Source organism: Apus apus, chromosome 3 (assembly GCF_020740795.1).
Source record: "Apus apus isolate bApuApu2 chromosome 3, bApuApu2.pri.cur, whole genome shotgun sequence".
Taxonomy (NCBI): domain Eukaryota; kingdom Metazoa; phylum Chordata; class Aves; order Apodiformes; family Apodidae; genus Apus; species Apus apus.
The window spans coordinates 79,033,429-79,046,947 of record NC_067284.1 but is presented as its reverse complement, the minus strand read 5'-3'; the positions used below and the strand labels follow the sequence as shown (position 1 = coordinate 79,046,947).

Below are 13,519 nucleotides of genomic sequence, written 5' to 3'. Positions count from 1 at the left end.
TCCTTAGCATGATCATAGTTGTTAATGATGCTTCACTGTATAAATGGAACTTTCTAAATTGAGTCAGGATTTTGTAATCTCAGGGGATTCCATTATTTTCAGTAATAATTTTTCATCTCTTTTATGTGTGAAAGCAATGGAAACAGACTCGTGGAAACCTGGACTGAGCCTTTTTGACCCAGGTAAATATTGAAAGCATACAGTAAGGAATAATTGGTTTCCGACACTCTTGGGGAAAGCTAAATCTATTAATTAGGCCCATGACTCTGCTGGTAACAATCTCATTTTAAAGACTAATTACAGTATTTAAAATTATAAACTAGGTATGTAATTTACATCTTAGTAGTTAAAATTATTCTGTGTTTGCACCAGTCTGAAGTTCCTGCCTAAAGCAGAAGCAGAACAGATGAGCTCTGCAAAGAGGTGGCAGCTACACTGGAGGAAAGGAGTTCTAGCTACTGAAATCCATTTGTAAATAAGAAACTATTTTGGGAATGCCACAGTTGGGATTGCAGTCTAGAGCTGCAGTCCATGAAGATGACAGATTATTCTGATGTCAATGTACTTAAGAAAGGTTCACATAGGAAAAGGAGGGTTTATGCCATGTGTAAAGAATAGTAAGTATGATTGAAATTTTTTCACCTTAAAAACTGACAATAGGGGACGACAACATTGTTATGATTACTGGTGAGGTGAAAAAAACTGCTACATTTGTAGCAGGCTCAAGTAGCAACAAGACCAAGGTTTGGACAACCCTTAACCAGGAGCAGCTACAGACTGCAGATTCTATGCATTCAATATTTGAAGAATCCCTTTCCTTGAGAATATTTAAAGCAGACTACACAAACTACAGGCCAGTTCATGAGAGGGCACCCTCTCTCTTACAAGGGGCTGGACCATCCAATATAAGTATCTTTTCCATCACCATTTTTGTTGCTGGAGAGGGCTGTGCTGGTGGTCCTTGCAAAGACCATTCCCTTGAACACTCTGCTTACTTCAAAGCTCAGCTATGACCAAACCTTACACTTGCTGTCACGAGCAGCCTAGTCCATATGCATTAGTTTGCAAATCCAGTGTTAGCAGCAATGCCTGTTCAGACCAAGTTTGCACCTTCCCAAACATGAGCAGTTCTCCCTTCTCCAGCACTGGCAGTTTGAGCCAGAGAGAGGAAGTGTTTGTATCCCCTGTAGCCTAAGCCATCAGAGTGCTTCTTTAGAAAAAGCTACAGCATTAGGGCCAGGGTGCAGAGGGGTATTTTGAGGCAGAAAATGACAGTAAATGCAATGAGAGGTGGGGCATGAGGATGAGATGCTGTATCACTAGTTTCTCAGCAACTGAATTCCCTGCATAGACTAGTGTGATAAAGTCTAGTGAATTCAGACTGTCACTTCAAAGGAATGTTACTAATGTGGATGTAGTCACTGCTGTCATACTGAAATGAACAGTAAGTTTAATCAGCATGGACAGCTGTGAAAATCAGTGAAGGGAACTTTAATTAGCATGGAGTAGACTGCCCATGCAGCGAGTTGAAATTCCCATAGCAATAACAACATTAAATTGGACTGGCAGAACAGGGAGGCCCATAGAGATTGACCACCTCCCCAGTTAGTTGGGGAAGGTTATTTGGTGGTGACCTTATTTTTACACTAAGCACAAATCAGCCAGCTGACCCACAACCTTCAGGAACTGGTAATTGTACCAGCAAATAAAAATGGAAAATGCTGCATTGCCTACACTTCAGCTTTCTGTGCCAACCAAGCTAATGTCAACTGTACGGCTGGGTAAGGAACACAGATTTTATTGGATGCAGATAAATGCATGAGGCAGTTAACTAGGAATTAGCTTCCCTATACAATTTAGTTGCTGAAATGAATGGCACATGTTAATATCTAATTTCACTGCAGTGTTTAATCCACCTACTTTCTGTTCTGCAAACAAGGCAAGTGGGGGAATTGCACATATGGGATACCAAGCTGGCACATGTGAGGTATATGGTGTGCAGGCTGTAGGGTGAAGCATGGCTTTGTTCTATTACTGAGGAACTGTTATGTGCCCATGTAATTAAAAACTGTACTGGAGCAGACATAGTCAGGAGGGCAAGGCTACTCCAGGTTTTAAAGAAGGAGATACAATTGTGTGGCTGACAAAGAGAGGCTACGTATGGATCCAAGTCATTGCTTCCTTTGTCTCATGTCACCCACAACTTCTACATCAGATAAACCCACCATAAGCCAGTGCTGCCAGAAAAAGGGCTGCCTTGTCTCCCAGTCACCATCTGCTCAGGCACCTGCATGGCCACAGGGTGACCTGTGTCAGGGAGCTGGTCCAGCCCATCATTAACCTTTTTCTATCTTCTCAGTTTAACTCCACTTTCCCCCTTCTCCTGGCATCCCACCAACACCAGGCAAGCATGGGGGCTGGTGGTGGGGCAGGAGCAGGTGGGAGGGTACCTGGCAAGAAGAGGGCTCTCTGTTTTTGGCAGGCGGGGCTGATTTGTACCACCTGAACAGATCTGTGGGACTGCTCCTGCAGGCATTTACATACAGGCAAAGCAAGGCCAATAGGGGACATTGCCAAATCACACTGGTGAGCTTTTCCTCTCCTGGGTTTGGGAGGCCATGGCTGCTGGTGGAATGGCAGAGTCACCAGATGCAAGTGCACAGTCCAGCCCCAATCTGAAAGAAACACTTGAGCCTGTAGCTCCAAGGGTCCCTGTGGCCACTTCCTTCAAAGTGCTCCCCTGCAGGTCCCGTTCCTTTGCTTTACTTCACCTGGCTGCTGAGCCGCCACCCTTCACATTTATCCAAGTAGCAGCCATGGACACACACCAGCCTAAGCACGAAATTCACTCTCTTCCTCTACCCGTGTTGCTTGTCTCCTTCAGACATTGTGCAACTCGTTGTAAAGCACAGGTGAGGCAAGGTGAGCCAGTGGGGTTGTAGTGCCAGTTCTCTCAGGGGCAAAGAGCTGGGACATCACCACCCTGGAACCATAGCCACCAGCGTCTGGACCTGAGGAAACCTCTACTTGTGCACACTGCTCCCAAGCCCTTGCAGTGAGGGGACAGACTCACAAAGGGGAGTCAAAGTTGGTGCTTTCAGAAATTTTGGTGGAACATCTAGAAATCTGTTGGCTCTTGTTTTATTCTAGAATGATATAGGCGGAGAAAGATAAGTTCCAAGGATGTGCATCCCATCCTCATTTCCCTCCTACACCAGTTCTTAGGCCAGGGGGGACTCTGCAGCCACCCCATTGCCTGCTTCCTTCCAGAATGGGGGCAGCCACCAAGCACGCACTGATGGAACCTTTCCTTTCTCTCTCTAGGCTTCAGTTCCAAGGAAGAATTGAATCCAAAGCCGCTGGAGCCAGTCTCCCAGGGGAACCCAAGTACGTACTTCAGAATTAATTTCATAATTAAGCAATACAATTTTTTTAGTTACACATTGCTAAAATGCATTCCAATTAAATAGCAAAAGGGAAGTTTTCAAGAAAGCCTAGGAAACTCCAGAAATGTATTTTTCCCTTGCAGAGGAACAGCGAGTGCTCTCTGCCAACCCCTCTCATACACAGAATTGTTTTTTGCTTCTACAGAGATGGAAAAAACAGCAAAGGTTTAGCTTACCTGCAGGGGGGTGGTGGCTGCTCACTGCTACCTCTTCCTGGGCAGTATCACCTCAATGTTCCCGGGATGCAGAGCTTCACTCTGGGGTTTCAGTGGCCCAGGACAGCAAACCAATGTATTGCGGCCAGGGTTAGATGAGCGAGCCCTGCTGACCAGAGCAGGCTCCCGTGGCTAATTGCGGCCAAGGTTAGATGAGCGAGCCCTGCTGACCAGAGCAGGCTCCCGTGGCTATGCTGAGTGCAGACACCCATCCCACAGCAGTGGGTGGGAGGGAAGAAACCACCTGAGAGAGGGACCCAGCGCCTGCTGCAGCAAGAAAAGGAGGGGACGTAGAGGGAGCACAGAGAATCCCGCAGCCTGGAGATGGAGATGTAGGGTCCCCTGCTCTGAGAAGGAAATCTTCTGCAGCCTTCTATAATTAAAGGTAGAATTGTCCATTAACTCATCTTTAGATCAGGCCCAGAGTGGAAGAAAAAAGAGAAAGCAAGCTCTGAGGGGAGAGATGGGGTTGTCTGCCACCTCCTCATGGGAGGCTGCCCTGGAGAGGGGGCTTCACCCTCCCACTGGGCTCCTCTCTTGCCCATCCTCCAGCAGCTGAATGACATGTCTCACAGAACTGGCATTTCATGAACTCTTTACATTAGCTACTGTCTGTACATTCCCAGGTGCTCCTCCTAATATTTAAAAGTATTTTTTCCCTAATCAAAGATGTCAAATGCACCTAAAACTGACACAGAAACAAGGGAAACAAGAAGAAGAAGGGCAGGATCTGCCCTACAGACCCAATTGCACCGCAGGAAAGCAGAGCTCCGTGTAGCAGAGAAGCAGGCAAGCACAGTTGTGTTTCCAGCAGTTGAACTGAGATAAGGCACACCAGAATCAAAACTCTCCTCCTGCTGATACCTCTAGGACCATAAAAGCTATAATTCAGGTCTCGCCTTCCTGCGAATCGGAGAGCTGAGCTCTCCACGTAGTGCCTTTAGCTTGTGCTCTTGCAGAGTCCCACTGATGTCCCAGCACTGAAATGCTCCTGCTGTCTGAATCCTTCCCAGAAGTTAAATCTATATATAAGTGTATGTAAATCTTTACATGCCCAGACCCTGCTGGCTAACCATCTCCCCCACTTTCCACATATAGACCGCATGGTGTAGCTCCCTTTGAAGGACAGGAAATTCAGGAAAACTTGGCTGTTAATTGAGGTATTATTATTTGTTGTGGGTTCCCGCCCTTGCCCCACGATCTGCTGTGAACAAACACAGTTCTCAGTCACGCTTCTCTAATTCAGCATGATTAAAACTAGAAAACCAGACAGCTATGGGACAAAAAATTGAAGGTAATGAGATGGGAGGCGGTTGCATAAGCCAGTAAGAACAATTGGCGCTTTGTAGCCTTCGGGCTACCTAATGATTAAAACACACTATTTTGGACAGTGTGATTGGTAGGAGGCATCATCGAAGGGAAAGAAAGTGATGGGGATGACCCAGACGCCAGAGGGGGAAAATGTTAATTAGCACTCTAGTTAAGCCAAATTTTGATCCCACTCCTGGTTGCAGTCCAACTGATGAATGTTTTACCACTAACTTGCAGAGACGTAAAAGCGGGCTGGAAGTGATGAAGACAGCATTTGCAGGAACACAAAGATGAGGTTCATCTGTGTAATCAGAGGGAAGGGTTTGTTTGGGTGCAGGCGTAGCTTTTCTAGAATATTGCTTTCAGCCCAGAGAGGCAATGAACAACAGCACTCTGTGGCTGCTGCTGCTGCTGCCACACGTATCAGCCCCCAGCTACATGCAAGGAAACCCCCATCAATCTCAAAACACCAAGAGAAATCATCATCCACACAGTTATCTCCAGCCCAGAATGAAGGTGCTGAATGGTTCTCATTCAGCAGCACAGAGTTGCCAGGATTGCTGTCAGTAGCTCCTTGAAGAGAACCCACAATGTCCCTTGCCCAAAGGCACATCCCAGGCATCACATGTATAGGGAACTGAGTGGGTTCTTCCCTCCCTTCTAAGCAGCATTAACATATTATGTGAAGAACTGTTCTTGTTATATCTATTATATAAATTAAGCCTGCAAAAGCATAATCCAAGGAAATCCCTGTGCTCTGCAGGTGGCCAGACTGCAAAATCCAAAGGTCTTGTCTGGCTTTACAAACTCTCACCACCTCTGGGCTGTGAATAAAGCTGACCAAGCCCCAGCCACAGTTCTGAGGGCACAGGGCACAAGCCAGCTTGCCCCTGCATGGCTGGCCTCTTCTCTTAGCTCCCAAACATGGTGCTCTCCCAGACTGACTCCTGGAGACAGCTTCTTGCTCTTTTGTCACTCATCCTGGATATTTTATGGGAGAAAAATCATACCAAGAACCACGTCTACCAATGAGCAGGACAGACTTGAGCCCCATCTATGACTTGTCCTTGTCAAAGGCTTTTAGGCAGAGCTTGCACAGCACCAGTCACTGGATGCAGACTTTTTAGGTCTTTGTTCTTCACAAGCAGCAAAGCTACCAGCAAGGACTGAAAATATTTTCTGCATTTCTTTGTCTCTCCTCAGATTGCAAGGTTGATTTGTCCTTCTTGATGGACGGGAGCTGGAGCATTGGTAAACGCCGCTTTCAGCTCCAGAAGCAGTTCCTCAGTAACATGGCTCAAGCCCTTGGCGTTGGCAGCACTGGTCCTCTGATGGGCATTGTTCAGTACGGGTAAGAGCTTCTTGTGCAGCTACTCCCATTGCTGCAGGGTATGACTGCACATTCTGGCAGCTGTAGCTCTGTGGCTGACTCATGCTAAATGTCTCACTCCGGCTCATATGGAGGAGCCAAGTAGCACAGACAGGTCCTGTATCTTTTGTATAGCTGCATGTGAAGCAAAAAAACCTGACAATTGCTCTCATTTCTACTTTCAGAGATGACCCATCCACAGAATTCAACTTAAAAACTTATGCCAACTCCAAGGACCTTAGAAATGCCATTGAGAAAATCCCACAGAAAGGTGGACTTTCCAATGTTGGTAGGTGATGGGGTTGCTTGTACAACCTCAACTTGGGAAGGGCTACAGAACCTGGGTTCTAGAGTCAAGGCATGGAGGCTGTGGCTGAATGGTGCACAGCATGAGGGTGGGGTTGTCAAAGGGATACAGTTCCCCCTGTGACCTGCCTGCTTTTGTCCAGGGCACTGCAAGTCCATTGCAAGTGGACAGGATTTACCTTTCCCCTCTCAGGCAGGTCCCACCAACATGTCATGGATACCTGCTAACCCAGCTTGTTGCTTTCAGCCCCCTGGGGCACAGGGAGGGGGCAGATGTGGTTCAGCACAGGAGGGCTCAGGGGTCACTGGCACTGACAGCAGTGACCTCCCCTCCTGCTCACACAGCCACAGAAAACACTTTCCTTGGCTCTCAGCAGGGGTCCAACACTTGAATCAGTTTACTGACTACCATTTTGTGAGATATTATCAGGCAGAAGGCTTCCAGACCTATAACTCATCCTCATCTCCTCTTTTATTCCAGGGAAGGCACTTTCATTTGTTAACAAAAACTTTTTTTTGGATGCTAATGGAAACAGAGGTGGAGCCCCCAATGTGGCTGTAGTGTTGGTGGATGGGTGGCCAACTGACCGAGTGGAGGAGGCCTCCAGGCTGGCCAGAGAATCAGGGATCAACATTTTCTTCGTCACTATTGAAGCAGCTGCTGAAAGTGAGAAGCAGAACGTTATTGAACCAGACTTCGTGGACAAGGTACTTACTGGGCTGGGCTCTGGTTGGGCACTTAGCTCTGACTACATTTCCCAAGTTGTTTCTTTCAGGGCTTTTCCTTTCTATCTCACAACTTCTGATTATTTCTTGTCCTGCTTATACTGTCTTGAAGACTCCTATAAGAAGAGCCAGGCAGCAATGCTGAAGTCAGGAAGGGGATAAAGTCTGTAAAGTTTTGGTGTGAGGTGCATCATGGAGCAAATAGCTTTTTACTGTCTAAACATTGGCACAAATCTGCAGTCATACTGAGACGAAGGGCTTTCCAAATATACAGTAGCATGACAAAGAACAATTGCAGCCTGAGCTTTCCACACGCCTCCTGCTGTGCATCTCCCACCTGGCAGAGGCTGAGGAGCTGTGTCAACCTATTACCAGTGTTGCATTTACAAACAGGTCCCATACATGCAAATGTTGGGACACTCCCAACACTGGCACATCCCATTTGTTCAGCTACACTGGATAACTTGGACATTTTGTTTCCACTGTTGATTTGACACAGCTTGATTTTTTTCTGTTACGTGTTTCTGCTGCTACGGACTTCACAGTGGCTCTTGGAAAAGAGTGAATCCCTGCTGTATGCAGCAAAAGAAGAGAATGCAAGCCTTGAATGATTTGTATTTGGCACTAATAGTACCTGCCTACCCAACAGTGCTTCAGGGCAAGCTGGCACCCAGATATGGCAGGAGGTATCTACCAAGTGCCAGGTTGGTCTGGGCTCAGGAAGCAGGGTTGAGTTATCTGGCATTTTCAGAAAACAGATTCCCATCTGAGCTGTGTTGCTCTGCCATGAAATAGTCTCCCATGAGCTTCCGAGTTGCTCCAGAGAGCTGTGCTCTCTCCGGTCAGCATTTAATTGGATTGTAGTCTCATTTGCATTTAATGTTTTTAAAAGGGCAATGTTACAATGAGTCTCTGCAAACCTGCCAAGGACACGGCAGAAGTGGGAGTAGAGTGGGCTCAGAATAAGATGATAAAGAGGGAACAGTGACTTGATACTGCTGCACTGTAAGACTAAAATAGCAGCAAGACAGTAAGAACAAGCAGCAGGACATGGTGAGGAGCCCAGGCTGCTGGGAACTGTAACTCCCTTGGAACTGTTACGCTTTAAGCAAGTCAAAACCAGGCACCAAGAAAACAGTGCCTTGGTCTTTAAAAGCACATACACACAGACAAAGCTAACAGATAAAGCCTGGCTTAGCAAAGTATTCTCATCCAGAGACCTGTGGCATTAGCATTTAAAAGGAGAGCCAAGGACAATTTGATCCAGCCTGTCCACACAACTCCCCCTAGCCCCACACTTGACTTCTCCCACTCCTTTTCCTGTGCCAAACCCTACTTCCTACCCACACTCACCTGACTTCCACTAACCCTACAGAAGCTTCCCACAGATCTGCTCCCTACAGGTATTCAGTTGTAAAAAACAAAACAAACAAAAAAAACCCCAACAAAACAAAAACAAAAAACCCAAAACAAACCAAAAAACCCCCCACAAAACCAAAACAAATACACAAAAGGGAATTTTTTCACTTTTCTGGATTTTCACAAAAAATTGCCTGGTTTTTTTTCTGCTTAGAAGAGCATGAGGCAAGAATAAAGGAACTTCAGTCCCAGCTTTCAGTTCAAGACAGTAGGGTTTGTCACAGGCAAAACTCACCTTGTTGCCCTGAATGATGGCAGCTGAAGTTGCCACTTGGCAAACACACAGGCTCCAATGATGCCCACTGAATCCACACTAACAGCAGCTCTGTGATTTGGATGCTTTTTCTGCAAACAATGTAACTCACCTAAAAAAACTTGACAGGTGGCAAACTTACTACATTCTTTTACTACTGTAATATCAGCTCCATCCTACAGCACTTTAAAAAAATAAAATAAAAAAAAGAGGCAAGAAAAGCTGTGGCATTACACAAGTATCTGTGATGTTACACTGACATCATTTCCCAGGGAAGCAGATGGTGACTGGAGGAGAGGCCGCTTCAGATTCCAGCACTGCTCTATCCAGGAGCCTAAAATTAACAATGTAGCTACATACCCCAGCTGAAACAGGCAGACTGAATTTCCATTTTGTATTGTGTTGCCTTGCAGGCTGTGTGCAGGACAAGTGGTTTCTACTCCATCAATGTGCCCAGCTGGTTCAGCCTACACAAGGTGGTCCAGCCCTTGGTGAAGAGGGTCTGCGACACCGATCGGCTGGTTTGTAGCAAGACCTGCCTTAACTCAGCCGACATCGGTTTCGTGATCGACGGCTCCAGCAGCGTCGGCACCAGCAATTTCCGCACGGTCCTCCAGTTCGTAGCCAACATCAGCAAGGAGTTTGAGATTTCAGACACCGACACCCGCATCGGAGCAGTGCAGTACACCTACGAGCAAAGGCTCGAGTTCAGCTTTGACAAATACAGCACAAAGCAGGACGTGCTGAGTGCTATTAAAAGGATCAGTTACTGGAGCGGTGGGACCAGCACAGGGGCAGCCATCAGCTACGCCTCAGAGCAGCTGTTCAGCAAGTCCAAACCCAACAAAAGAAAGATCATGATTCTCATTACAGATGGCAGGTCTTATGATGATGTCAGAGTACCCGCCATGGCAGCTCACAGAAATGGTAAGCTCCTCTGTCCCTACCTGCTCCCTCGGCATTTACCCAGGTCAGAGAAATGCAGTTTGCTACAGTTTGAAGGCACTGCATGAAACTTTATGAAAGAGGAGTGGCACCTCACCCTGGGGTCTCAATGAGCTCTAACAAGACCAGAATCTCTTTATTATCTGAATAAGTAACTTAAAAAAATAAAATAAAATCACATAAATCTAGCAAAATGCAGATATGTCTAGTGGATCTCAGGAGATTTCTACTATTTTAGTAACACAGGAAGTATCCTTTGGCTTTCCAGACAGGATACTCATACATCTTCCAACACAATTGTAAGACATTTGCATTGGTACAAGAACCAGTCATTCAAAAGCCTGTTGTTCAGACCCAGAAAAGAAGCTTTACTATTGTTTAAACCTTTTTGCTGTTGGCAAAAGGTACTTCCAAAGCACAAAAGCTTTGTGCCTTTCCTCCAATTTGAAAATACCATTTTTATAAAGAGAGAGAACACTGCAACTCACAGTTCACACTTTGTGGCCTGGCATTTATGTTTGCAATACTAGTCTTAAAACGAATTTAATGCAATGACAACTTTTTTGCTCACTCTAAACTCTGGGTTCCTTTCCAGGAATTATAGCTTACTCCATTGGAGTTGCTTGGGCGGCCCAAGATGAACTGGAAGCCATTGCAACAGACCCTGATAAGGAGCATTCCTTCTTTGTGGATGAATTTGACAACCTCTACCGCTTTGTAAATCAGCTCATCCAAAACATTTGCACAGAATTCAATTCCCAGCCACGGAACTGATGGACTCAAGCAAGGCGGGACCCTCAGGCGCCGTGCTGAAGGCATGCCAAGTGCCACAGGAGTAATGCCAGTTCAGGAAACACTGGGGGTGTTTTTCTCTGACACTTTCCAGACTGATTGCAGCTCTGACCCTATGCATGATAATGCTCTGTGTAGACTGTTGTTTGGTTTTTTTGTTTTTTTTTTCCTTGCAGGCTTCAGATTTGGATGGATAGCAAAAGAGGCAGTAAACATGGAGGAAATAACTGGAGCTGCTTGAAAAGCTGCTTCCAATATAGAGCCCTAGCTTGTCTGATTCCCACCTTTGGGCACACATAAGCTCCTTAAAACATACCACCAGCTTCCTGAAGTAGTCAGGTCCCTTGAAGGAGCAGCCACATTGGTGAGCTGCAGTGGCAGAAGCACCTCTGTGTGGCACTGCCCACCCAGGTCAAGGCTGAAATATCAGACACTTTTTTTTTGGGGTGTATGTGTGGGACAGCTCAAATCTTAGTACCTTCTTCAAAGCAGGCACTCTCTCCATACAGCTCTCTTACCAGCAAGTTAAGCTTCAGCTAGTGTAAACTCAAACATTTTGATTTATCCAAAGCAGAGAATGTATAGTAACTGAGAGGAAAAAGTCAAGCTGTGGGGCCCTACCACTGTTTGTCAACCTGAATAAAGCCCCACATCCACAAAGCAGGCAACACACAGGAACTGAAATCTAGTCACCTACAGCACCGCATTTATATTTGATTTGAAGAAGTGCCTTGTCCCCTTAGAGCTCTTGCTCCTTTCTTGGGCAGCTTAAGGCCTGCAGGACCATAGGATAATTGCGAAGACAGAAGAAACTCTGGGAAAAATTGTGGATTTAAGTGGCTCACAATCAGAAAAGCATTTGAGATCACCATTCTGTTCTTAAACCACAGCTCAGAACAGCTTATAGCAGTCTCTAGCATGAGGAGAGATATTCAAGAGCCATTAACACGATTTAAGAGGGAATTATCTAAACTTCTGCATTATACACTGGGAAAAGTAGCATTTCAAGCATTCACAGAGATGCTCTCCTAAATTTGGGACTGCCTTCTGTTTTAGGGATTTATTTCAACATTAACCTACTACAGGTCTGGATTATTCAAAACACACAGTTGTTTCTTAAGTGAAGAACTAGCCATACCACTAGTCTGCAGGGCAGGAGTGACCCATCAAGAAGATTTAAAGAACTCCACTTTGATTAAGAAACAGCAGTTACTGGTTATGTTTCCATCCAGCATAATGTAAGAAAACAGGTTCCTTAAGCAAAGTTATCAAAGGAAAGGGATGAAGTTTCAGAGCCAATAAAAACGTGCACGTTCATTCACCTTACGGCAACCAAAGCCACACTGCCTGAGGCTTGTAAAACTAACAAGAAATGGGAAGAAATTAAAACTCAAATTTCACATCTTACTTTTAATAGCATTTATAGTTTTGATAACCATGATTCAGGGTGTTTATTATTCACATAAAAATGTTAATTAAATAAATTGCCATAAGGCAGACTGCCTTCTGTCAACAAAAGTAGCACAACCTTTTAAATCATTACATTTGGAAATTCAACTGAAGGAGCCAAAAAAATTACCAATTAAGAAGCAGAACGGCAGATTCTGCATGATCTCCCTAGTGTGGCAACATAAGGCAGACTCCTAAGGACAGGGAGTTAGGTAGAAGCAGAGCCCATCTCCTGACCCACCTCCCTCACTACTGTTCTAACTGCAAGCATGTTTCTCTGTCAACACAGGACATTATATGAGCCAGAAAAAATTCAAACACATAAACTGAATTTACTGGGGACTTCAGTTCAGACACCAGATTTATTGTCTGAAAACCTGTTTGCTTGGGGTTTAATTTGTGGCTAGCTGAGAAAAAAGGCCTAAGTCTTAACTTTTAGCTACCCTTAATATTGTGGTTGCAATTTTAATGCAACAGCTTATCACCAGATCTTGTTTTCCATACTGGCCATACTGCAGCTCAGAAGACTGGTACTCTGCAGAGACTCCCCAGTTGTTTCACTTGTGCTCAGCTGAAAGCACAGCTCATAAGGCCAAGATATTAGCAACAGTTAGAGCCACACATGTGATTTAGGATATGCATTTTAATTTCTTCCAAAAGTTTAAACTTCAAGCAATGACAGTGAGCTTTCAAATGCTCTTCCACAGGGAAGCTGTACAACTATCTTCTGGGTCAAGCACTTATAAAGGGCACTCCAGGGTTTGCTGTTGTTCAAATGGTTTCTCTTCAGTTTACAGAAAAACTATAGCAACTGCCAATTTCCCTTTTTCTTAACTGTTAGGGATGACCTTGAAATTGTTCGATCTCCAAGTGTGAAAATACAGATGTAGTATTCATAAACACTGTAAACAAGCATAAGCCTCAAAACTTTTAAGAATACACCCCTGCATTAACAAAAGCAAGTGGATCAGCACAGAAAACACCCCTTTTAACCTTTCCTTTTCATAGCAATCAAAGTACTTGCCACACACTAAAGTCTCTACTGCTTTATTAAAAAACAAGATAACTTACGAATAAATAATCATAAATGTTTGAGGGAGTATATTTGTTTGAAGAAAGCAGCAGAACTCCTTCTGTAACATATATGAGCTGTTTTGAACTTATCAATACAAGTTGCTGTACCTTTTGCAATAAAATTGCCCCAAAGGCATATGCAGTACATGTCATCTCATATGTGATTAAAAAACAAACACCAAATATGGCCCTTGCCATTCTAGTTTCTCAAATG

General features: G+C 45.0%; 1 protein-coding gene across 1 annotated transcript in view; it reads left to right on the top strand.

The window, feature by feature from the left end:
• VIT (vitrin) overlaps positions 1 to 12,995 on the top strand; it is a 48,220-nt gene extending 35,225 nt beyond the window's left edge. Inside the window, exons 13-19 of the mRNA XM_051615648.1 lie at positions 135 to 182; positions 3,325 to 3,387; positions 6,176 to 6,323; positions 6,527 to 6,630; positions 7,129 to 7,355; positions 9,459 to 9,972; positions 10,586 to 12,995. Coding sequence (XP_051471608.1) covers positions 135 to 182; positions 3,325 to 3,387; positions 6,176 to 6,323; positions 6,527 to 6,630; positions 7,129 to 7,355; positions 9,459 to 9,972; positions 10,586 to 10,764 — 1,283 coding nt within the window. The 3' untranslated portion in view covers positions 10,765 to 12,995. The remainder of the gene's footprint in view (positions 1 to 134; positions 183 to 3,324; positions 3,388 to 6,175; positions 6,324 to 6,526; positions 6,631 to 7,128; positions 7,356 to 9,458; positions 9,973 to 10,585) is intronic.
• Positions 12,996 to 13,519: the final 524 nt, after the last annotated feature.